Source organism: Nannobrachium achirus (assembly GCF_963921795.1).
Source record: "Nannobrachium achirus genome assembly, chromosome: 4".
NCBI lineage: Eukaryota > Metazoa > Chordata > Actinopteri > Myctophiformes > Myctophidae > Nannobrachium > Nannobrachium achirus.
In genome coordinates, this window is record NC_137813.1 from 25,224,414 (window position 1) to 25,251,800 (window position 27,387).

A 27,387-nucleotide genomic window follows, 5' to 3' on the forward strand; every position below is an offset into this window, starting at 1 on the left:
TTAGGAAAAAAAGAAGAAGAAGAAAAAAAGGGGGGACAGTCGGCCGGTTGAAGAATAAGCAGCCGTTTTGGGAGAGAAGCGAAGCATGGCCGATTCGAGCAGCAGTGGTGCGGTGGTCGGAGCCACAGGCTCGGCTAGCGGAGCCGCAGCGGGGGCTGGAGGCACCGCCGCGCCGGACGGGACGACCGGTGCCCCGGGCTCCAAGACGGGGCTCCAAGAGTCTGTGAAGGGGCAGATATTTGACGTCGGACCCCGCTACACCAACCTAAATTATATCGGGGAGGGGGCTTATGGAATGGTTTGGTAAGTTTATTCACTTTCATTCACCCCCCTCCCCTTCTCTCTCTCTCTCTCTGTTTGGACTACTAGTTAATAAATAAACCAGGCTATTAGCTGGCTCACGAAGAGGTTTGGGGGTTTGTTGGCAAATCTTGTTTTTAGGTTCCAATCTGGTGCTGGGGGTGCAGTCGACAAGTAATGAGACACCCATGACACCCAAGAATGAACATGACCATCCCAAGTGAACAGTTTGAGCCAACATCTAAGCAATGTTCTGAAGGCTTCAGTTCAGCCAGTCAATGTTTGTGGAAGAAGAAAGCAGCAGGCTAATAGATGTTAGCTGCCACTAAGCTACAGGCGTGGCTATGAGCCTGTCAGAACATACAGGAAACTGATTGCGCAGGGCAGAGTTTCATATCTGGCGAGGAAATCTTCTGCGGATAATCTTTTGACCGCAAGTCGCATAGAAGGGGTTGTTGATCTTGTACGCCAGTTTCATGTCCTCGTCATTGATGTCCCTATTTGATACGATTTGGAAACGAATGTACTTCGATCTGATGACCACACAACATCCTCATGCAAAAGCTATATTGTAGCTTGTACAGGATGCAGGGGGGAATTGTCAGTTGTGACAAGGCCCTTTCTCTCACGTTCTTGCAGTACATGTATTAAAGATCGCTGGGAGGAGGATGTTGGGCAACCTTGTTGCATTTATTTTCACTGCCAAGCTATTGGCATCTAGGCAGCCGATAGGGTATGGCAGCACTGCGGAACCAGGCAAATAGTGTGAGAGCCTGTGGTGGATACTGGATAGTACTAGTAACTGAGTACATTTACCCAAGTAGCCTACTGCACTTAAGATTTCAGAGATATTGTCATTTGTTTTACAGCTCTATTATTTGAAAACTTAGTTACTACTACAGGTATTTGCTTTGTAGATTTAGATTAATATTACAAAACATACATTAACCACTTTCAGCCCTGTATATTTCAAGCTCACAACGTGCTGCTTTGCTATACACATGGTGATTGTGAACTTATAGATCTGCTATTTTCAAAATATTTTCATTCATTTTGAGAACTTGAAATGGGACATTTCATTTTTGCAAAAAGTACATTTGGAATACTGTACTGTAACAGAGTATTTCTCCATTGCAGTATTGCTACACTTCTACATTGCTGTATTTCTACTTTTACTTAAGTAGAAAAATGTGAGTACTTTTTCCACCACTGGTGAGCGAATGGTACAGTCGAGTACAACACAACATGCTCACATCCACACAGGAGCTCTACACTGTAGTCTGTTGAACATAGTTCCCAGACAAGGTGGGGTGGAGGAGTGCAACGCCATCGTAACACAAACACTTGGTTTTAGAACATAAAAGAACATACTACAGGTACTTGTCCTTTTATGTCAAAATAAATTATGATCTGTGTGTGTGTGTGTGTGTGTGTGTGTGTGTGTGTGTGTGTGTGTGTGTGTGTGTGTGTGTGTGTGTGTGTGTGTGTGTGTGTGTGTGTGTGTGTGTGTGTGTGTGTTAGATTGTCTTATGTAAAACTCACTTCAGCTCATATCAACCATAATAAAAAAAAAAAAAACATACCTTCCGATCTATCTAAATCCATCCTACGCTTGATGGTTGGTTAGTGGATTGTTTATAGTGGAATACACAGTACTACAATAGTAGAGAATAGTGGAACACACACTTCATATCGCCAGGGTAACAAAACATACTTTTGTGTATGAAACTAGAGCAACACCTCGTCAATGTAAATATTGACAAATATCCCTTGGCTGTAGCAGTAATTCATTGGACTTCATTGAAGTTAACAATGTATCCTGATGGGGGATACTAGTGAAACAAAGTCACTTAACTTCACTAGTATCTCCCATCAGGATACGTAAATCCTCAAATGCAGGCTAAAGGTATTAAGAAGTAGATCAGGTGTGCAGTTTGTTGACCCGTGAAGCATGTTGTTCATGAGTCATGACACATGTTGTCATCTCTGTCGTCATCTCAAAAATAACTATGGCAATTTCTCCAGTGATATTGATATACCAATCTTTAGTCTACAGTCTACATGGGAGAAATGCGTGACTTGTTTTTAGCAGCTTGTTAGAGCACACCGAGGAATGTGGGTGTTTCCTTCCTTCATATATACCAAAGAGTGTTAATCTAGGAAGATATACTGTCCCAATTGGAGCCACTAGAGGCGTAATGGTACACAAATCCTACAAATGGTCTCCTAAGTGGGCTCCAACTTTACTGGAGCTACATCCCACAAGAGTGTGTTTGCTGGGTTAGAGAGAGAGGTCGATAATAAAGTACCATTTCTCCTGGGGCGCCTACTGGCCCAGGCTAGGCATTGATGCCTGACGGCGTCGCCAGTTTGATTCCCGATCCGGACGACTTTTGCTGCATGTCGCTCCCCATCTCTCCCCCTGTGTCAGTCTACTGTCCTATCCAATAAAGGCATAAAAGCCCCCCCAAAAAAATCTTTAAAGTACCATTTCTCCTGATTTGTCTCTCTGAAAAAATGCCATTTTAGTATGAAAATCTCTAATATTGTTGAGCTTGTGACGATCGGGTCCAATATTTAGTTCAGTGACCATGATGCTAAAGAATGGTTCAGAAGCTGTGTTCACGTTCACTCTTCCATTGGAAATAATTGACTTGAACCTGCTTCCAGTCTCATTAAAAGGTGGCCACCTGCTTAACGCAGATACAGGAATTAAACCAGAGATGGCATGTCTTGCTATTTCCATCTTGGTTGCAACCGTAGTTCACATTTAACTATGGAAACCGGCACATCTTGTCCACGTATGTCTGTCTGTCTGTCTGTCTGTCTGTCTGTATGTCACGCCTGACACTGTGGTTCCCCTGACACTTCACTGTGACATCACAGGCTCAGAGCAGGGATAACCCCTGACACTGTGGTTCCCCTGACACATTACTGTGACATCACCAGTGACATCACAGTCAGATACTCAAGAGCAGGGATCTCCATATATGGGCATAAACGGGTGACATCACAGTGGTGTGGCTGGTTCAGACAGGGATCTCCATGTATGGGCATACAACGTATTGTATGTCATGGGAACAGAATCTCTTTGAACTTTTGAAAAAAAAATGTCCAGTCAGAATCAAGGCGAAACACAGGGGAAAAAGGGACTCCCAAAACCAAACACCCAAAACAATTCTGTGTCTCCGGATAACATCAACGCTGATTGGCTGTCAGGACGCGATGGGTGGAGTCGGGGGTGGATACCGAGGTAACCGTTTGCATTGCCCCGTTCGCGTGTTGTCTCATCTTTGTATTCACTTTGTATGTAATCACGCTGCTAGAACTATCCAGGTTTGAACGCACCATAAAAAAGCCCAGATCAGCATCTGGTAGCCAAAAGTTGCAACATACAAATTCATAGATCTCATCGAATGTCTCTGAAACAGTGTTCAAAGGAGTTGCAAATGTATATGTGTGTGTGTGTGTGTGTGTGTGTGTGTGTGTATGTATGTATATATATATATATATATATAATTTTTTATTTTATTTCTCGTACCCCAGTCTACTGTAAACTCAATGTTAATTTAACTCTTGAGAGAAGGGTCCATTTGGTTCCATTTGCACACTCTCAAGAGTTGCACAGACCCTTAACACTCAGGACGCCACCATTCACTTGCGCTTTATTTTGAAGAGCCCCGGAAGCTCCGTGCGTGTGCACGTGGGTGTACACTGACGATCCAGGAAGGAGATCTGTTTGTTTACAAACGGTCGCGAAAACTAAAATCCTAACCGGGGCCGACCATCACGGCATAGTGTCGCCGTGAAGACAAGCTGATCTCGGCCTCCTCTGCGTTATTTGCACCTTATTTCGAGATAAAGCCGTTTTTATGTTTCAGTATAGAATAGGAGTCAATGGATAATGGCCGCTCTCGGTTGCTTCTGGCTGCGTTGCGTCATGACGTATGCAGTTTTTTCTTTCACCAGCACCCGTAGCAAGCGTCTGAGATGCGGGTTACCATGGAAACCTTATCTCGTCTGTGAACGTGTTTGGCTACCAAGAGCAGCCAAACTGTTAAAGGAGTAGTTCACCCCCAAAATGACTTTTTTTCTATTGATTACTCATGCCATGGAGAGTAGAGTTCAATAATATTTTTAGTTTTTTGTCGCATTCCTAAGACAAAAATGTGATAACAATAAATTTACCCCCATTCATTCCGGATAGTGACCCGTTTCGAAACGGGTCACCATCCGGAATCAATGGGGGTAAATTTACTCAAATCAAATTTTTGTCTTAGGAATGTGACAAAAACCAAAAAATATTATTGAACTCTACTCTCCATGGCATGAGTAATCAATAGAAAAAAAGTCATTTTGGGGGTGAACTACTCCTTTAACTCCGCTAGTATCCCTGGGGGTCCCCTCCCTGCACCTCGCTTTGAGATGCTGACATACAGGAAGTATGTACTGTAACACAGGTCCCATTGAGGGGAGGATAGTGAACCTTGTAACTCTGTGTCGCGTTAGACTTGAACCGCTATAACCATTATTTTATGCTTTAGCTATTAAAAATCAAACCTCGGTTCGAAGTGGAGCCGTGAATCTGAGCAGCTATACCCTGTGTGTGTGTGTGTGTGTGTGTGTGTGTGTGTGTGTGTGTGTGTGTGTGTGTGTGTGTGTGTGTGTGTGTGTGTGTGTGTGTGTGTGTGTGTGTGTGTGTGTGTGTGTGTGTCTAGTCTGCACAATAGTGCCCTTCGCAATATGTACTGTACCGTACTGTACTGTACTGTATTGTACCTTACTGTACTTTTCCTTACTGAACTGTACCTTACTGTTCCTTACTGTACTGTACCGTACTGTACGTTACTGTACTGTAGCTTACTGTACTGTAGTGTACCTTACTGTGCTGTACCATACTGTACCGTACCTAAATATTTTGAGATGGCGGTCCACGACCAGACATCTATAATTTTGGGGGTCCTTGACATTAAAAAGTTTGAGAACCACTGATGATGGAAGTTTTTCAAAAAGCTTTCATAAAACATTTATAGATTTTCACTTTCACAAATTTTTCAAAAATAGCAGATCTGTGAGCTTGTATATCCGCAATCTTTTAATAGTTAAAGCAAATCCACCCCAGTGTCTTGGGGTGTTGTTGGCGCATCATCCCTGGCGCAGTTGTGTGTAACTTGAGCTCCTCTTTCTGCCTCCCCGTCCCGTCCCACACAGCTCTGCCCTGGACAACGTGAACAACAGCCGCGTGGCCATCAAGAAGATCAGCCCGTTTGAGCACCAGACATACTGCCAGCGCACGCTGCGCGAGATCAAGATCCTGCTCCGCTTCCACCACGAGAACATCATCGGAATCAACGACATCCTACGGGCAAGACGCCTCGAGTGCATGAGGGATGTGTATCCTTTTTGCTTCATTCATTCACTGAAAGGGTGTGACTTGTGTGTGTGTGTGTGTGTGTGTGTGTGTGTGTGTGTGTGTGTGTGTGTGTGTGTGTGTGTGTGTGTGTGTGTGTGTGTGTGTGTGTGTGTGTGTGTGTGTACTAGAGTACTGTTTTCGAAATAGTGGGTCTGGACCCATTATCAAGTCGCGGAACATTTTTTATGGGCCGCAAGTAAATATCCTATTTTATTTATCCTAAAAAAGAATAAAAGATTTTAAAAAGTTTCAACAGAAAAAAAAGGAAAAACCTTTCATCAATTACAAACAATTCCAACATTTTCTAAAAGTAAATTCATAAATGAAAAATTAAAATAGTTTAAGAAGTAGTGTAAATGGTAACATGTCATTGGTTAGACCTCCCTTTGGTTAGACCGCCTAAACCTAATCTTAACCCTAACCTCAGTAAAACTATGCCTAAACCTAACCCTAACCCCCAAGTCTAACCATGGAGAGGTATAACCATGGGGCAGTCCCCAGTGAGAATAGCTGATCCACAAGCTTGCAACGCGACACTTGTAGATCTCCCATTTTCACTAGTTTGGTTCCTGGGCAAACGTTGAATGTCTCTTTTGAGTCTCGAGCTAAAAAGTTTAGGAACCACTGGACCAGAGAACCCTCTGTATTATTTTGAGTGAGAGATTGATGGGTTTCTTTACCACTAAAGTCTGCAAAAATCTTCAAGCTGAAGAAAGGGAAAAAAACCTTAGACGTTTAGGATAATTCACCCATTTAGGATCATTTAAAGCTGTGATGTCACACCCCTAAAATGTACATTATGATACAGTAGGTCACATGGTTTTCGTACAAACGGTCTGAAAACAAGGTGGGGACAACAATAGATAACCACAGGTGTGTCCTGACCCTTTCCATACATTAAATGAATTTGATTGGCTTATAACGCCATTCCCGAGTCCCGACATTACATCATCAATCATTAGCTAATCAGATAGCCTGATTTACTTTTTTTTTGCGTTGTCATTCGCCGTTTAACAGTTCTACTGCCAGATTTATTATTTATTTATTGGGGCTGGTGCCAGCAAAAAGCAGCTTACCTTTGCGATGTTATAGAAAAAGATCTATTCATTATTTTTTTATACATTTTATTTATTATATGTGTACTTTAGCCAAGCTGGCGGCAGAGGGCAGCCTTATGCAAAGAATGGGTGTGAATTGGGCGGCTCCGCTTGCTGTCGTTCAGAGCATAGGAATGCATAATCTAGATCAGGTCCACAGATAACAGCCAGGAAGCGAATTGGACATCATTGATGTTTACGTGTGGTGGAGATTTGAAAGCAGCATTACGGGAGATTTTGTTTACTGTACACACCCGCGCGACCCCTCATCAGCTTACAGTCATCAGACAAGGTAAAAGAACGAGCGCTCGTATTGGCAACGAGCTGGGTTCAAAATTGGGGCGAACGGGAACGTCCGAAGCGGTAAAAGAGTTAAAGTGTTTGTTTAAATATATTTTGGGTTTATTGCCCAGCCCTGCCTCAGCTCACAGTCACTCAGTGCATATCAAACAGCTGTTCAGATGATCAGTTTATGATCCACTCTTTCTCTGCTCTTATCGCAGGGCCATGTTGACTCATGGCCACGTTGTTCAGACATGGTGATAGCAGTGACTTGCACTGGCACAGGGGCCAGTGGTTTGTTAGCTCAGCCTGTTGGTGGGTGGCTTTGATTTAGCTGCCCAGGCAGTTTTTTGTTAACCCATTTAGAATGGGTACACATTATTGTGTATCATTATTTTATGCTTTAACTATTGAAAAATGGCAGATATACAAGCTCACAGCGCGGCACCGAGTGCCGCGCTGCGAGCTTGTAGATCTGCTATTTTTGAAAAATTGTGAAAATTTGAATTTTGACCTGAAGTGTCTTTTGAATCCTTCTAAGATCTTTTGAAAAACCCTATGTTTCTATGTCAGCAATCTGGCCAGCCATCGTCAAAGAATAGGTTCTTTTCACTTAACTGGAGCTCAGTTAGTCTGTTCTTGAGAGACTACTATGTCAGTGGTTCTCAAACCTTTTCATGTGAAGGACCCCCAAAATGCTGTGAGCTTGTATATCTGCTATTTTTCACTGGTTAAAGCATTCAATAATTCTAGGCCTAAATAGGTAACCCATTTAGATCTGAAGCCAATGTCTGCTGCCATATCAGTGGCGCTCAAACCTTTTCATGTAAAAAAAAAAACAAAATATATGTATTTTGGGAGCTGGCCCCCCATCTATAAGTATTTTGTTCCAGGGACCCCCAGAGGCAAGGATTTGAGTAAAAAATGTCTGCTTAAAAAAGAATTGCAGCTGTGAGCTTGTATATCTGCTATATTTGAATAGCCGACGCTATAAGCTAAAATGACACAGATGCAATGGTCCTCTTGGCCTGTGAAAAGCTGCTTTGTCCAGTCAAATGGGTTCTGAAAAGGAAGTGTGTGATGCCTTTGTACGATTAGCCCCATTTTTAAGGCTAATTTATACCTCGCTGCATGCCCCTTTAGACAATGTCACACGACAAACGTGACGCATTTTCTCCAGCAACAATATAAGCCTCACTGCACAAGGTTTTCATAGGGCATATCTAATGTGTAACATGTAGGCATTGTGCTAACACAATTAATGCCTACTGTAGCTCAGTTGCTACTTGCTATACTCTAATATATGGTGATAATCTATATATCTTTCTTAGTTTAGATTCGACTTGTGCTTGGGTTGATCATACTCACCAACCCAGTGTCTGTCTTCCCTATTTTGGGAATGTCGTCACAGGTGAAAATCTTAAAACGTTTTCAAACATTTCACAAAATTCAACATCAAATGGTTTGTGAACTTATAGAACAGTTTTCCCCCCCTTTTTGGCTTTTCGTCGTAAGACAAAGCTATTCGATGTAAGACAAAGTATAGGACATAAGTGTTTAAAAGTGATATGGTTATGGAACTGTCAAGTATTATATTGATATCCATCCTCCTGTTACCGTGGTAAAAGAAGAGATGATTTATTTACAAAGAACTGTGTATGTCAAGCCTGTTTGATGCACAATTAGGATTCAGGAATCGCAATGAATATTCATATATTCCCTATCTGCTTGATGCATATGTATGAGCAGCCTGTTTGGGCTGATGACTGACAGAGGAACCATTCACATCCCACGACAACCTGACAGTAGGCCTACCTCCTGCTTATGAATATTGATGAGAGTAGTACAGTACAACCTGTAGGCCTACTTCCTGCTTATGAATATTGATGAGAGTAGTACAGTACAACCTGTAGGCCTACCTGCTGCTTATGAATATTGACGAGAGTAGTACAGTACAACCTGTAGGCCTACCTGCTGCTTATGAATATTGATGAGAGTAGTACAGTACAACCTGTAGGCCTACCTCCTGCTTATGAATATTGATAAGAGTAGTACAGTACAACTTGTAGGCCTACCTGCTGCTTATGAATATTGATAAGAGTAGTACAGTACAACTTGTAGGCCTACCTCCTGCTTATGAATATTGATAAGAGTAGTACAGTACTGGGTCACGGACACATTTTTAGGAAATGGGGGAGAGATGGGGTGTGACACGCGGCAAAGGACATCCGGATCGGGAATCGAACATAATCACTAAAATATCGTCACTGTCAGGCAGAAACCTCTGTGTCACAAAACTAGTGAAAACAGCAGATCTACAAGCACACAACGCCTGTGCTTGTAGATCTGCTGCTTTCACTAGTTTACATTTTATAGATGATAAATACAAAACGAACGGTTTTGGACATACAAGGTTTCTACCCGACTACGACGATATGCTATAAATATAAGGTGCTGGGAGTGAAAATTATAATGTAGGGGTGCCTCGGATTAAAAAATATATATTTATGGGGTGCCCTGAGACAAAAAGGTTTGGGAACCCCTGCCCTAGTCTACACATACCTCTTTGTCTTCCTTGACGGGCTCCTGCAGCTACATCGTGCAGACCCTGATGGAGACGGACCTGTACAAGCTGCTGAAGACCCAGAAGCTGAGCAACGACCACATCTGCTACTTCCTCTACCAGATCCTCCGAGGCCTCAAGTACATCCACTCTGCCAACGTTCTGCACCGCGACCTCAAGCCCTCCAACCTGCTCATCAACACCACCTGCGACCTCAAGGTCAGCTCCTCCCACTCCTAGGGCCGCAATTATTTGACATAATCACAATTATTTGACATAATCGCAATTATTTTGGGATAATCGTCATAATCGTTTACATGTTGAAAAATGTTTATATATGTTCAAACAATAAAAGAATAGTGGATTGATTGGCTATTTCCACTATGTTCTTTTTAACTCATTTACTGCGATTTAAAACATCGCTGAACTCATGAACTGCCAGGTCTTCCTTACCTTTTAACGTGGGCACGTGCACGAAATGCGCGCTCTATCTGTGCACGGATCATGTACCAGGCTTGTGTAGACCCGATCACAGCTTCCAAATTAAAAAATTTGATTGAAAATAGACCTTTTTGTCGCCGTGCAGTATCTGCTAGTGTGTCTATGAAAGCTAATGGAAGGTGATATGGTCCCCCCTCCCGACCGGATACGGAAACCTGATCCAGTCGGAAACCGGAAATGCGGCCAGAAAACAGTTCTCCGAGGGGCTGATCCAGTCCGGATCGGCGATAAACAGCGATCATACTTTTAACTGTTACATAACGATTAAAGCATATTAAATCTTCGGTTTCCTCGGGCGCAGCAGAGGTACAGCAGCGTTTCTTCGGTTTCATCGGGGATGGCATTAAATGAGTTAAAGTGTAAAGTTGTCAAATATCTCCTTAATTTCTTTGTATATTTAGGTTATGTGTCATATCTGCCATGTGCAACTTCAAAGCCCACAAGCCAAACAGAAATGTAATTGTCAACGACAAAAACACAATTAAATCGTTAATCTTAATTATTTGAGAGACAATTAATCGTCATGTAAAATGTCATAATCGTGACGGCCCTACCCACTCCCACCCACTAGTGTTGAGAATAGCCCCTTCTCCACTACGAGGTGTAACCAGAACTTTAACTTATTTTTTTGGTTCTGGTTTTGTTTCCATAGCGTTCTGGAAAGCTTTTTTAGGTCCTGCTCTTGAGGTAGTACCCCACTTTGCAAACCAATACCATTCACACAAAAAAGGAGTAGTGTATCCATATCCATTTCTTTTGATGATCGCTGATAACATCCAGTCGCACATAGTTATTTAATATGATGCATGAAACTTAGAATGGGCTTCAAAAGCACCATTTCTGTTTTACGTGAAGCTTCAGTACAGCTGATATAATCTCATCCCTGGACGAGAGAATCCCAGGAATGTTGTGTATGGGTAAAGGATTGACCTAAGCCTCGCCGTGCATGGCAGAGCCCTAAAGAACCAGCTTCTCAGTATTATATAAGAAACCTCTTATCTCCATATTCTAACGTATTTCTTTCTGTTTTCTTTTAAAATAAATTAACGTTGTCAAATAATGTCAGTCATTTCTTTGTATATTTGTCATATCTGCCATGTGCAACTTCAAAGTCTAAAAGCCAAAAACAGAAATGTAATTGTCAACGACAAATACACAATTAAATCGTTCATCGCAATTATTTCAGTGACAATTAATCGTCATGTAAAATGCCATAATCGTAACGGCCCTACTACCAGGGGCCCACTTCACTTAAGAGATTTTTCTGCTGAGTGAGAAAACAATATTGCACATTAATTTAATAATCTGGGGACCCCCAAAATAATTTGGGGGCCGACCCACATGTTGAGGATAGATTTAGATAGAGAATAGATAGAGGAAGCACCACTAAGAATCGAATGACAACCTGGAAAATGGGTCTGATGGAAATATTTGGGACGTTTCTTTCCTGGAGAAGCTGTGTTGAGTTTACACTGAAGTGGATGTCGTCTCTGTCGGGTGGAAAACTCATACTGTATGTCCAAAATCATTTCAGTATTCCAATCCAAAAGCATCAAAAGTAGCAGATCCACAAGCTCCAAGCGCGGCATGAAATCGCTGTAGTGTGATCTGGTGGGGGCGTTTTTGTCCCGCGAACCCCCATCTCAAAATATGTCTACAAGCTTGCAACTGTGAACTTGTATATCTGCCATTTTTAAATAGTTAAAGCATAAAATATTGGTTCAAGACAAGTGGTTAAAATGTTCCGCATCTTAACTCAGTCGGTGCCATATTTAAAGTGGGATGACCTCTTATATTGCCGGTTCGCCAACAAAGGGTTAAAAAAATAGTGTGCACGCTGGTGCACACATTCGTGCACAGATCATGCACTATGCATGTGCATGCTTTTCACAGCTTTCAAACAAAAAAATCCGCTTGGAAATCCGTTCAGGCATTCAGGAGAAAGGAGCCCTTATGTTTTCTTCAAATGTAAACAAACATGGCTGCCATGTTTGAAAGATGGGGTTGGTATGGGGGTTAAACATGCAATTTCGCGATCGCGATCATGCCTAGTACACTGTTGGAGGTCCAAAAACATTTTTTTCAAAAAAAAATTCTTCAAAAAAAAATTTTTTTTTTTTTTATTATTTTTTTTAAAAAGACGTTCAGAAGACGTCTGGCAGGGAGGTCCATAGTGAAAAAGACGTTTTAAAGACGTTTTTATCATAGAAACATATTTTTTGGCAGGGTATGAGTTAAATGGGTTAAATATGGAGATAAGAGGTTTCTACCCGACAGCAACAAACTCACCTAAGAGTCTGTGGTCAGTTTGGCCTCATTTATAGAGCAGCTTGAGCCTGTGTAAGCTGGAGACATCACAGGATGGAACCATGTTTCTCTCTCGTGTTGTCAGATGTAGCACGTTGCCAATTAGACTTGCGGGAGCAAATGGTAGACTGCATTTTACTTTCGGCTTTTGTGTCCCGAACAACAAATGAGTAGAAACAAGAACTCCTTGGAGCACAGGTCTTCAACAGGCTGGGTGGCCTACCCCAGGCCCAGGGCCGTGTCACGCTGTGAGCTTGACCTGCTCAAAGCCAGGACTGGTCACGAATCACGATTTGGGTTGTTCGTTGATATTCTGCTCCCTTCAGGACCGTTTTCTTTATGTCGACGAAATGATTTGTCAGCTGTACAATCCAGTGGTTCTCAGGAGTTGAGGCATTCAACTTGTTCCGCAGACAACTATTGTGAAAATAGCAGGTCTGAGGCGTTGAAATTGTCACTTCACTTATGAAAACAAAAACCATGTGGGTCCCGTCCCAAAGGTTGAGAACCACAGATATAAAAAGCTAGATACCTCATCCGCCGCTGCAGTTCATTGGCGCGACTGGTAAAACAGGACTGGCGGAAGTGTGGAACTAGACGACTGCTCCCTGCAGTGGGAAAGCGGGAGTCCTGCATCAGATTGGCCTACCGAGCATCCTATTCTGTGTGACGCACAAGGAAGCGCCCTTCAGAATTCCGGAAGCTTGCCAGTCCTCTTTTACCAACGCCTCAGAGCCGAAGGAGGCCTCTACCGCACCTTCCAACAGGGAAGCCGTATAACTCCAGAGTTGTGAGAAAACAAACATTGTAGGAAAGTGATCACCAACTACAGACTGGTTTTAATCACATTCCAGGGCATGTGGTTAGGGGTCCACTCCACACAGACCCTCAGCGGTCCTTGAGGGGGTTACAAATGTTTTGTGCAGTCTCAGAGTTATGGGGGTCCTTGATAATTATAGAATAAATAATTGGCTACTATAAACAAAAACTAATAACAGTATAATAATAAAAAAAAACATATTTTTATCTGTCATCACCAGATCTGTGATTTCGGCCTGGCACGGATAGCCGACCCCGAGCACGACCACACAGGCTTCCTGACGGAGTACGTTGCAACGCGTTGGTACCGGGCCCCGGAAATCATGCTCAACTCAAAGGTAGGTGTATGTGTGTGCCAGGGGCGTCACAAGGGGGGGGGGGGGGGGGGACTGGGACTGAGTTACTAGGGCCCAAGGTGGAGGGGCCTTCATTATTTTATATTTTAGCTATTGAAAAATTGCTGATATACTGTACAAGCTCACAGTGTGCGCTGCGAGCTTGTAGATCTGCTATTTTTTTAAAGTCGTGAAAATGCGTCCAAATCTTTGAATATATGTATTTTTTAAGCGAACATTTGTAACTCACATTTTGCTTCTGGGGGGTCCCTGGAACTACATTTTTCAGATGGGGTTCCGTGGCCAAATACATATCATTTTGGGGGTCCTTCACATGAAAAATTATGAACACCACTGACAGAAACATAGGTTTTTCAAAAAACCTTCAAAGACTTTTTTTCACGATTTATCAAAAATAGCAAATCTACAAGCTTGCAGCGGTGCCGCGCTGTGAGCTTGTATATCTGCTATTTTTCAATAGTTAAAGCACAAAATAACGCAGTGAATCCTTGTACCCAGGGCCCAGAATTTGGTGCGACACCCCTGTGTGTGTGTGTGTGTGTGTGTGTGTGTGGAGTGAAAGTTTGTAGAAAGACTGAATGACGACACCAAAACTAACGTTTTCAAAATGTACTGACTTTATTACATGAGTGTTTGAGCCTGGTTGACCGCTTGTTCTCCGTGTTGCATGTCTCAGGGCTACTCCAAGTCCATTGATATCTGGTCAGTGGGCTGCATACTGGCCGAGATGCTGTCCAACAGGCCCATCTTCCCTGGGAAACACTACCTGGACCAGCTCAACCACATACTGGGTGAGAACACACTGACTCTCCACTCCTTCACACCGCTGCAAGCATCCATACCGTCGCAGTCAGGGCAGAAGCCTTTTTGAATTTGAATCCTGAAAAGTCACAGTTTGGACACCTGACAGAGCAAAGAAATTAGATAAACCATTAATGGACTACCCATTTTCAACCACATCGTCATATACAGATCCATCTAAAAAAACAGAATATTGTGTAAAAGTTCATTTTCTTCAGTAATATAATTTAAAAAAAAAATGAAACTTTTATTTTATTTTTTATGGCATCTCATGAAAATAAAAAATCTATATCTCAAAATATTAGAATATTACACGCAACCACTCAAATGAAGGATTTACAGAAATACAGAAACAAACTTCTGAAATGTTAATGTTAATTTATGAACTCATCTGAACACATAGAACCACAGATTCTCTGGGGTTCTGGTCAGGCTGGTCAGTTAAGACCAGTAATACCATGTTCCATACACCAGTTACTAGTAGTTTTGGCTCTGTAGGCACGTGCCAAGTGCTTCTGGCTAAAGGAAATCAGCATCTCCATAAAACTCTTCAACTTACGGAACCACAAAGTGCTCTAAAATCCCTGGGTGGATGGCTGCTGTGTTGACTCTGAACACAGTGGAGGAAAGACCAGCTTTGCGTTGTATTGCTGGTGTTGGTGAAAGATATACAGTAGGTGTGTGATGCTGTTGATGTTGTAATGAATGCATTATTGGGTTGTGTGCAGGTATCCTGGGCTCTCCCTCTCAAGAGGACCTGAACTGCATCATAAACATGAAGGCCAGGAACTACCTGCAGTCTCTGCCTGAGAAACCCAAGATTCCCTGGGATAAGCTGTTCCCCAAGGCTGACTCCAAGGGTATGGACGCACACAGTGTTGGAGAAAGCACTGGCAGTTTTACTTTAGTGAAAGTATCAACGGTGCCATGTAGATATACCCTGTTACAAGTACAAACGAATTGGTGTCAAAATAGAAAGTTGTCATTATGCAGAATGTCCCGTTTCACAAGTTTACAAATGTATAAAATGTATACAAATATTTAAAAAGAAATAGCAGATCTACAAGCTTGCGGCGATATAGATCCGATCAAAAGAAAATCCATGTTGACACGACCAAGTGTTCGACTGCTACAAGCTCAATAGCTAGTACGGAAATGCTGCAGGACACGTGGCTGGATCAGCAAACAGAAATGGGTGTTTTCCTGCAAAATTTAACATGGGAGCCAGTGCAGTTTTTTGTATCTGGTTTGAACTGTTTCCGGGTCAAAACAAGATGCGCTACTTTTTGAGCAGATAAACACTAGCGTAATGTTGGATTAAATGAAATAGAACGAATATCTCGGGCGTAGCGTCCAAGAACATCGGTGACATAACTCCTTTAAGTCGGAAATGTGAGTACTTCCTACACCACTGGTGTTAGGTGTGTTTAAAAGGATTCCTGGACAATAAGCCAATAATAACTTTGTGCATTATAATTGCCCCCTATATAACTATAATGTAAAATTGAAAACACCTTAAATATTGTATTTATTCTAGAAATGGTTAATCTTTCTTTCAATAGGGGCAATGCCCGTCGCAAGTCGATGATGTCATTGGTCCAGGTCTCTCCCTATGGAATGTATGTGCAAAAAAAAGGATTTAAAATATTGATTTGATGCTCATAATAACCATAAGAAATATTACATTTTATTTTCACATGCATTGCATAAATTCCATAGGGATCGACCACACATGGACAAATGACATCTATTGAGTGAAAGATTAGCTATTTCTAGAATTAATAAAATATTTAAGGTGTTTTTAATTTTACGTTGTATTTTATACAGGACAATTCTGATGTACTAACTAAGGCATATTTGGCGTATTAGCCAGGGATCCTTTTAAAGGAACACTGTGTGTGTGTGTGTGTGTGTGTGTGTGTGTGTGTGTGTGAGTGTGAGTGTGAGTGTGAGTGTGAGTGTGAGTGTGAGTGTGCGTGTGGGTCTTGTCTAACCGTTGGTTCCTTCTCTCACAGCTCTGGACCTGCTGGGCCGCATGTTGACCTTTAACCCCATCAAACGCATCAGTGTGGAGGAGGCCCTGGCCCATCCTTACCTGGAGCAGTACTACGACCCCACAGATGAGGTACACACACACACACACACACACACACACACACACACACACACACACACACACACACACACACACACACACACACACATGAGGTGTGCACACACACTCTCACTCACTCTTTTTTTTGAACATTTCTTTTATTTATTCATTTATATTTCTTTTCTTGAAAGTGTTGAATTGTTGAAATGTTGAATCATTTTGAATTCCCGAAAATGACGATTTTCGAAGGCATTAGTCTCCCAGGCCCCTCCCAGGGCTATGTACTGTACGTTCATGGAAGTAATGCACATAATGCACGTTGTGTGCAGCCCACCGCGGAGGAACCCTTCACCTTCACCATGGAGCTGGACGACCTGCCCAAGGAGAAGCTGAAGGAGCTGATCTACGAGGAGACGGCCCGCTTCCAGGAGACCTACCAGGGCACATGAGACCCCCAGGTACCCCCACCCCTCACCCCTACCCTCTTAAAGACCCACCAGGGCACATGAGACACCCGGGTACCCCCACCCCTCACCCCTACCCTCTCCAAGCGGTTGCTGTGCCGCCAGTCCAGGGGGTGCCCCAGAAAACTTTGATTATGTTTGGAATTCATCAATAATACTTCAGTTTAACCACTTAGACCCTCTAAACTTTGTAAGACCGACCAAGCTCGTACATCTGCTATTTTTGAACATTTTTGAAAAATCTTTGTGTGTGCAAACTACTGATTCAGAAGGCATTTGTCGAATCGGCCTCAGTTCTAAAATGGGTTAATGGATGACAGGCTCAGGACCTTGCAGACATGCAGGCGTTCAGCCACAGAACAGAACAGATGATGATCAGACCTGTTTCCTGGCCGCCCAGCCCACATTATGTCACTTATAGTTGCTGTCAGGAAGAAACCTTGCATGTCCATATTGCAACTTTGTTACACACACAATGATCATGTCATTGACAACACCTGCATTCTCAGAGCAGTGGTCCTCAAATTATGTTGTGGGTTCCCCAGATGGTCAGCTTAATGTAATTTATTTCATCTCACTCAACAGTAAACAAACCAACACAGTATAAGTGTATACATGGTATCTGCACATTTAACAATTTAAGGACTTTCAAGACCGTTTTAACTCATTTCCTGCGATCCCCGTCGAAACCGTTGATTTCCCGCTGTACCACGCTGCGATGCCCGTCGTTCCTGGAAATTTAATTAGCTTTAATCATTATGAAACAATTAAAAGTATGATCGCTGTATATAGCCGTTTCGGAGTCTTAGGCCCGCCAGGCCCCGCCTCCTAACTGTATCCTGTCGTATTTCCTGTTTAGACCGGATCTAGGTTTCCATATCCGGTCTGACGTCAAATCATAGCTCCGTTCCCATAAGTTTTCCTTGTAAACAGAGGAAGGAGCTGCTCGGTCATATCATCGTCTTTTTACACACGTTTTTTTTTAAATTGGTAGCTGTTTGATTCTTGTGCCCGCCTGGCATATGATCCGCGCACATAGCAGACGATATGTGCGCGAACGTGTCCACGTGTTACCATTGCGCACAGCTGGCCGTTTGCAATGTTTTCTTATGTAACACTAGCGGATACAGCAGGGGTAACAGCCTGGCAACGTATTTGTCTATTCCAATGGATTTTTTTTTATTCGAAAGCTGTCATCGAGTCTACACGTCTACTAGATGAGTCGCGCACAGATACAGTAGTGCACGATGCGTGCGCGTGCCCACGTTAAAAGGTAAGGACAATTTGGCAGCTGCTTACTACAGCTATGTTTAAAATGGCAGCAAAATTGTTAATACCAAACTGGCTAAACTGTCAAATATTAAGTAAGCAAGAGGCAAACATTGTGAAAATAGCCGATCTACATGCTCACAACGCCTCGCAGTGCTAGGCGTTGTGAGCATGTACTTTGGCTATTTTCAAAAAATGTATCTGTGGAACCGAGTCACATTAAATGCAATACCTACAATTCAGGGTGGGGGTCCCCAGTTCAAATATGATTATTTTGAGGGTCGTGGTCTGAAAAGGTTGAGAACCACTGTCATAGACTAGGGACTCAGTCTGACTACATAGCCTGGTGAACAGCACCCTCTAGTGGCCAACAATGGACTCTCTCTCAATCTACATCTTTGGAAGAAATGTCTTATGTCAATCTATGTCTTTGGCAGAAAATTAGTTTATACTATAGGATTATTATTATTTTAAATAATTAAAAAGGAGTGACCTTGGGCACATAAGGTTTCCACCCGACCGTCAGGCAGAACCCTCTATTTCCATATTCTAACATTTTGTGTTTTTTCGTTGTCCTACTTGATCATACTACACAGCGTCAAGCAAAAGTAGCAGATCTGCAAGCTCGAAGCGCAATGCAAGCTGACGTGTTTTGAATCTTGTCTGTTTTTGAATTTGAATCCTGTAAAGTTAGTTTTGGACATACAAGGTTTCCACCTGACAGAGACGTTCTTATCTGTTCATTTCATCTGTGCGCCGACTTTCAGTCAACATGATGGGATTATGCTGACATTTCTCAAACTAGCTTTATGCACTTGCAGCTTGTTAATAAGGTCACTGGTGCAAATCTCATGGCTCACTGCTAGCCTGTTTTTTAATCGAATTATATCTGAAAGTGCATTTCCTTCTACAGTACATGCTGGCAGATCCTTGAGGTCAGTTGCATCGGGCCCTGTTAACCTGAGGCAGATGTTAAAAACGCCTTGGCAAGAAACCATTGAGAAACTGATTCAGAAGGCATTTGTAGTATCGGCCTCAGGTCTTAATGGGTTCATAGATTATCATTTTGTGATATCGTTTGGATCACTTTTAAACCCCACCAGAAGGACATCTGGAATGCAGTGGGCCTCACTCTGCCTCGAGTCGGAATCACACCACACTTTTATTATGAACGAAGATGAGGACGAGACTAAGATTATCTAACGCCAGGTAGGCTAGCTGGCATCTCGGCCAGCCTACAACAGTGGTTCTCAAACCTTTTCATTAGGGGTCGACCGATATGGCTTCTCATGGACGATTTCGATTATTAGTGATCAAAGAGCCCCGATAGCCGATATTAAAAGTCGATTAAAGAAATGCATTAATTAATTAAAAATACATTTAAAAAATACATTTAAAAAAAAAAAGTAATCTTTAACTGGTCAAATATGCTCTTGTACTTTGGTCAGATTTTCAAGTAACCAGTAGTAATACACTAAATCCAAATCTGTAAACCTCCACAACGGGTCTTGCACAACTGGACATCGATGGTGACTATTCTGCCCAACTGGCCAGCAAGGGCGATCTCTATTCGCGTCCCCGTCCCCGTCCATAGCAGACGCAGGTTAGCATTTCACCAGGTTAACTTTCACCAGCGTCAGCAGGTCAGCATTTCACCCGCGGGGGGACAGAGTGTCGTCAGGTTCGCATTTCACCAGCGTTAGTTTTACTGAGGTTAGGGTTAAGGTTTGTTTTAGGTGCTACCTGGCGGCGCTCCGTCCTCTCGTCCCGTTGGGAGGGGGCGGGACAGGGACGCAATTTCTCCAGACAACCGTTGGAATGCATCTCTGGGACTGGGACGACAAAAGAGATCGCCCTCCCTCCAACAGGCACTTCTGGGTTCTCCAACATTACTTCTGAGAGAACTAAAATGAATCCCTCATTGCACACCCCCGGGCACAGGACTAGTATATACGTATACTGTATATTCTATTTAAATATTGCACTTCTAGAATACATTTAACACTTATCTGTTTTCTTTAATTCTCAGCTCTTGGAAAAAAAATTAAACGAGTTACAAGGCCACGTAAGAGGGCTCGGAAAAGAAGACTCCAACCAACAAGATAACGTCAAAAAAGAAAAAAGAAAAGAAGCAACGCATATTCTGCAAAACCAACAAAAGAGGGAAGAAAAAAAAACACACACACATTGAAATATGAACATTTAACTGCTTTATCTTTCCATTTCTACCGCAAGAGAGCTACGGTTGACTTTGCTTTCCATGATTGTTGTTGTTGGGGGAGGGGGTGTTGTCTGTCATATAAATATTGCTTCAGTCTCATCCCTTGTCGTGGACATCCCCCTCTGTCTCGCTAAACCAGAAGCTTCTCCAACTTTGGCATTTCAAGGGACCCCCATAACTCTGACAGTGTACTTTAACGGAACCAAATGGACCCATACGTCCATTTGGTTCCGTTAGAGTGCACTCTCAGAGTTAAACCTGCGAGGGTCCCCACTATTAGAACCGCTGCCGAAACCCCCCACCCCAAACCAACCCTTAAAAGCTCATTTACACTTCATCGAACGATCTCGCCACACGACAAAACTGACACAATAACACAGTTTTCGGTTGAACTAAAATACTTCATTTTGTGTTATTTGCGTTTAAGTGTAAATGATTTTTTTTAATACCCTGACCAAACTTTGTTCAGCTCCCATTCCTGCTTACTCTTGCTCTTTTTTTTTCTTCTTCTCTTTAATCTTCAGTCTCTTTTCCAAGTGGCTCTCCCTGTCACTAATTACAGTATATAGAAATTTACTACTGTATTAACCAACACCATAGCTCTTTGTCTCGCTCCATGGAACTAAGAGCAGGGAGGGATGGAGGCGTATAGATAGGACGGAGTAGGAAGTGCAAATTGGATGTTTGTATGTACATACCAATATATATATAAGTGGGTTTGTTTAGGTTTTTGATTATTTTCTTGAGTGCGTTGTTGTTTTGCGACTTTCGAGTTTGTTACACGGTTAAGCCTAATTGTCACGCCGGGCCGAAGACGGCAGGCCGACGATCTCACAAAGTGTGGCGAAAGAAGCCGCGTTGGGAGCTTGTAGGTCGGCTATTTTTCGGCGCGTGACTACGTATGGATCTGGCTTTTTATCTGGAGCGTGTTCAGCTCCGTTCATGTTATATGTGCAAATAATTTTTGAACACTTGATTTAGAAGAACATTAAATGTTTTTACAGGCATGTCGGCAGTTTATAGATTTATTTGTCGTTGCTTTTTGTTTCCTTTTCTTCGTATTCTTAAACGACTGGCAAGAAAAAAAAGATGTACAATGTTCACGTGAATGCATGCATTCCTGAAATTTACCAAAGTGACAGAGAGAGAGGGGCTGGCGAACGACCGTGAAATGGCCGTCGCGTTCTTTTTAAAAGCTCAAAAACAAACAAAACTTTATTGTAATCTTCTTCGTAAAAAAACAAGGGCAGACAAAACTAAGCTCCTCCCTCACCTTGGGAGGAGACGCCACGGTGGAGCGAATCGGGTAGAAAAAAAAAATAGTATTTGTAATTATTATTACGATTATATATTTACGAATATATAGGATTTACATGCAGTACATACTATACACACGTGTGTGTTCATGCAGACCATACCCTTACCACACTGATGCCTGCCTGCAGCATAATGGCCATCTGACATACTTCTCCAGACCACTTAAAGGGATAGTTCACTTTTTTTTCCTATCGATTACTCACCCCATGGAGACTTGATTCATGTTTTTCGCATTCCATAGGCAAAAGTTTGATGACCAGAGCAGTGGTTCCCTATGGAGACACCTTTGTGTCTCCATAGGGAAGCACTGCTCTAGTCCTAGTAAAACTGAGTCAGGGTTCCCACGGTCATGAAATTCCTGGAAATATTTTGAAATTAGAAAAATATTTTTCCAGTACTGGAAAAGTTTTGGAATTTATCAAGGGTCCTGGAAGGTCATGGAAAAAATAGCTATGCATTGTCTTTGGTTATTGATTTTGCTAATACCTCTGAAATTACAAATTAAACATGGGCCAAATTGTCAAATATTAGAGGCAGAAATTGTGAAAATAGCCGATCTACATGCTCACAGTCACAACGCGAGGCGTTGTGAGCATGTAGATCGGCTATTTTCACAATAGAACAGTGTTATACAAAATTCCTCAACTCTTAGTGCTTGTCATTGTGCCGGGTCCCCAGTTAAAATATGATTATTTCGGGGGTCATGGCCTGAAAAGGTTGAGAACCACTGGCATACATTACCTGTCTTTGGGCATTGCACATAGGAGTAAGTGACCTGTCATTGAGCTGAATTATTGTTATATAGTCCTGGAAATTGGGTTAAATATTCTGGAAAAGTTTTGGAAAAGTTTTGGAAATTAATTGGTAAAAATGTGTGGGAACCCTGCTGAGTTAACAACTGTACTTGGACTGCTTTTTTCCGTCTACACCAAACGTCTTTGTAAAAGATTAGCCTATTAGATCTGCTACTTTTGGTTAATGTTGACGCCCAGATTAGGGATGCTGGGGTGCAAGTGGTTTAAGCAACCAATGTCATGTTATACTGTATATCCCTCTTTGAAATCGATGTTCGGTTTTGAAGGATCTGTTTTTTTTTTCTCCTTCTTGATTTCAAACAAACGTGGGTGTTTATTTATTGACGGTAAACCCTTAAGCAATTCAGGTCATTCATCGTACCTTGTGTAATTGTAAACGCTTGGAGCCATAGAGAGAAAGCATTACCAAAATATACAGTTCACGCAACATTAGATTTTTGCTGATTCGCTCACATCGCAAACAATAGCATGGTGGGCGGTTTTCATGTATATAATAGCCCCTCTACATTCAATATTGTAATGATGTCATTGTTTTCTTTTTTGTTAGTTCTTTTTTATTAACCAATGCATTGTTTTCTAGATCCACAAACGGACACAGCGGCCAGGATAGGGAAATTAATTTGTCTCATGATTGTCTCCGTAATGCCGATGTTTCGCTCCTCTCCGTTGGCTGTAAAGTTCCTTTAGCATTCCTCACTCGACACGCATGGGTTGATGAAACCTTTCTGCTTCTCTGGGAAGCATTATGCACTGCTGTCATTCAGGTCATCACAGAAACCACTTTGTAACGCAGTGGTTCTCAAACACTTTAATTTAAAGTCCTTAAAAGATAATTATTATTGGTATTGAGAAAAAAAAATTGTACTTTTTGTAAAAAAAATCCCTCCAAATACAATAGAATTGGTATGAGCTAGTGCAGTGGTTCTCAAAGCGGATTCCATTCATGGGCGTCTAAATTGACCCATACAAGTCAGTAACTCTGACAGTGTACAAATGGAACCAAATGAACCCGCCAGGGTTCATTTGGTTCCATTTGGGTTCATTTGGTTCCATTTGATCACTGTCAGAGTTAAGGGGAGACCTTGAAATTTGAACTTTTGAGAAACACTGAGCTAGTGCATTCAACAGTGTACCGTTTCCAACGACAAGACCCACTGACACAATTGAAATTGACCGGGATTTGTCATAGAATATTAACATAACTCCATCAAAGCCACGTTCAGACCCTGCAGTGAATACTGGTGTTCAAATCAATATTGCAAAAAATAAAAATAAAAAAACCTGATGCCGACCTAACGTCATCACTTTATGGTTCCATAGATGACCTGTTTGGACATCACCGCTTTTCTTTTGGCCTTCCCACCTTCTGTTAGATCTCCTTCTTTTTTTCCCCCCCTTTTTTTATAAGCTTAATTGGGTGTCTTGTCTTCGCTGCTGTCATGGGTAGAAAATGGGTTGGTGACGTCACGGTAGGGTTTTATTACTGTATTCTAGGGCTGTGGGTGTCTGGCTAGCTGTGTGTGTTGGTGAAGATGCGGCGGGGTCATTTCCTTGTCTCTCAGATGGTGGCTTGTGTCACTGGTTCTCAACATGGGGTCCGGGGACCACCAGCAGTCCAAATGGGCCCTTTACTGGGTCTGTAACCCTCTCTCCGACTTACAGACCGTTATTCCCAAGGGTGTACTCAATATGAGTTATGGACCTGTCGGGGTCTATTTGGACTCTAACCCTAACCCGTACCCCAGACCCAACGTTGAGATCCAGTGGCTTATGTTGCTGGTGTGTGTGTGTCTCTCTCTGTTCTTATCAGCATACCCTCCTGTCAACTGGTTCTGAGTCTGCATTTTCGTCCCATTTCTTATTTCTCATTCTCAACCAAGCTGTTCCCTCCTCTTGTTTCTCTTCAGTCCGCGTCCACTTGATCAATCCTGGGCCATGAAGTCAATGTTATACTTTTGTTGTTGTATGACTGTATAACTTGAAGATCTGTTGTATTCAGAGTGAGTTGAAATATGATCACGTATAAATTAGGCTTGCGGGACCAGTGGACAATTATTCTGACCTTTTTGAGATGATGACTCACTGACTCCATTAGACTCAGGGCTAAACCGGTCGCTATCAAACCTTTTCAATTCAGGGACCCCCAATGTATTGATATCGTATAAGGCCCCTTAACTTTTGACACTGTCCCCATAAGGGTCCAATTGGCTCCCAACTATCAAATAATTTAGCCGGGGACCCCCCCCTGCAGGACCCTCCGGCCCAGACCCCGAGGGCACTAAGGTCTCTACACTTGATGGTGCCCGTAGTCAAATGAGATGCACAGATAGTCACATGCCTCCCGCAATTCCGGTATGGAGATTCCATCAGGGCAGCGGATCATTCCAGATTTGTAGTAATCCAAAATGGCACGGAAGACTGTGGAGCTGATGACCTCTGCGACCTCATATTCCCCTTTCTCATTGGGCTGTGTGAAACATGCCCCCACCCATATACACCCACTCACCACACTTAACCACTACTCTGGTATCCCCAACCCCAAGTTTTTTCTTCTTTTTTCGACGATCTATGAGCTCACAATGTGTTACGGTCTCGACGCGTTTTGTGAGCTTTTAGGTTGCCTAATAATTTAGTTCCAAAAATAAAAATAAGAAAGTTTTAAAATAGGGCTCAAGTGGTTAACTTTAAAGGGCTGACCCCATCTCTGCTCACATGTCTCCCCCCTCCCCAAATCATCTGCTTATCTCCTGTGGGATTGGTCGCTGTCACCCACACACACACACACATTCCTTCCTGCTTCAAAAACCATTGACACCCCCTCCCCTGCCACTAACGTCTGAATCTTGGACGTCAACACACGGAGCTTCCCAGTGACAATATGGCGGTCAACGCTTGCCCAGTTAGTTCCACATGACACGACTCAATCAGCACACCTGCACTTTGCCTCTCAAGTCTCCAGCAACGCTTTGTCCCTGCAATGACCTCTGTCACCTCTATTCCTAAAACCTCCACCCCTTGTCCGCTTGCCTCACTTAAAACAGTGGCTCTCAAACGTTGAAATGCCCCCCCACCTCCCCCTCTTGAGAGTGTACAAATATCCATTTGGTTCCATTCGTACACTCTCAGAGTTACAGGCCGGTAAGAGTCTGATCAACTATCGTTCATTTAGCTGGGGACCACCCTGAAACCCTCTCGAGGACGCCTGGGGGTCCCCACGTTTGAGAACCGCTGGCTTAAAACCGTTGACAAGAGAAGTCAACTACAGTGTACTTACCAGTGTGCGTGCAGGCATTCTTTCAAAGTCTGGTGGTGGCTGGTCTGCAGTAATGTATGTGCTTGTCTACTTTTGCATACGCGTGTCTTTTTGTCGGGGACATAACCGAGACCGCGCAGTGTTCGTGCGCGTGTGTGTGTGTGTGTGTGTGTGTGTGTGTGTGTGTGTGTGTGTGTGTGTGTGTGTGTTTTAGTGGTGGGCGATATGGAAAAATACAATATCACGATATTTTTCAGAGCTGTATCACGATACACGATTTTGTCACGATTCTTTTTCATGTTGGTTTTTATGGTTATTTTTCAATTTACTTGACATAAACAAGACTCTCTGGGTTCCTTTTGGGAGGTCTAAATTCAACTTTACAAATATGTAACTAACATTTGTATACTGTCAGAGTTAAGTGGAGACCTTGACATTTTAAAGTTTGAGAACTACTGATTTAGACCAAAATGCAGGTTTAAATTGAATTCGGCAATGAATCTCTGTATTAACAATTAAACAGGATTTTTTTTACAAGGCTCCCTCAGTTGTATCACGATATATTTGATATCTCTGAAAAGGCATATCGTGGAGACATTGTATCGTCTCAACGATAATTATCACCATATCGCCCACCCCTAGTGTGTTTCGCTTACAAACTGTTGTTTCCACAATGCCAAGGCGCTCTCCCAGCCGCTGTCTGTTTTTGTGAGGCTGTGCGGCTGCGTACGTTTTATCTCTTAAGCCACACACTTTGAGAACCGTTTAAAGCCTGTTTTATTGTGTGTACTTATAGTCGCATGCCGGTGTTGCATGCAGTAAACGGCAGATATACAAGCTCACAGCGAACGTTAACGCGTCGTGTTCGCGAGCTTGTGGATCTGCTATTCACTGAGCACGACACCGGGAACGCGGCTGAGGTACAGCTGAGGCTTTTAGACCAAATGTTTCACTGGGTGGGAAGGAAATCCTCCCAATGTGCACACACACACACACACACACACACACACACACAGACACAGACACACACACACTCTCTCACACACACACACACACACACACACTCACACACAAGTCTGAAAGGCCTACCGGATCTGAGGCCCATTTCCAGATATTGTCGTTTTTAAATGGCTGTTATTATTATTGCTATTGTTATATTGGTGCGTTGTTGTGTTTTTTTTTTCTTTTCTTTTTTTACATAAAAGGGAGTTCAAGTTGTATCTTTTTTTAATGATTAGTATGTTTTATTTTATTTTCATTTTGTCTTATGGGCGTGATTATAATTGGCAGTGTTTTCAGTCTTTCTGGAACTCTTGATTCTTTCTTTTCTCCCTCTTGAAAGATCTCATGAGGAACTATTATTTCAAAAGAAGATATGAGTAGCTTGTCCAAGAGATATGAGTTATTGAGGGTTATAGTCTGTATATTCTATGGGTATTATGAATTAAACAATTAACAAAGAAACAAAGAATTATATACATATATTAAATAAAATTCCTGATACTGTTACAGCT

General features: G+C 42.5%; 1 protein-coding gene across 1 annotated transcript; it reads left to right on the forward strand.

Annotated features, from left to right (window-relative positions):
• Positions 1-85: 85 nt before the first annotated feature.
• Positions 86-27,387, forward strand: mapk3 (mitogen-activated protein kinase 3; the record flags this gene model as incomplete). Its single annotated transcript, XM_080724889.1, has 9 exons — positions 86-303; positions 5,512-5,694; positions 9,685-9,874; positions 13,504-13,620; positions 14,315-14,429; positions 15,168-15,299; positions 16,455-16,564; positions 16,864-16,992; positions 20,297-27,387. The coding sequence occupies 8 exons, from the start codon at positions 86-88 to the stop codon at positions 16,981-16,983; spliced, it is 1,185 nt and encodes a 394-aa protein (XP_080581015.1). The 3' UTR covers positions 16,984-16,992; positions 20,297-27,387.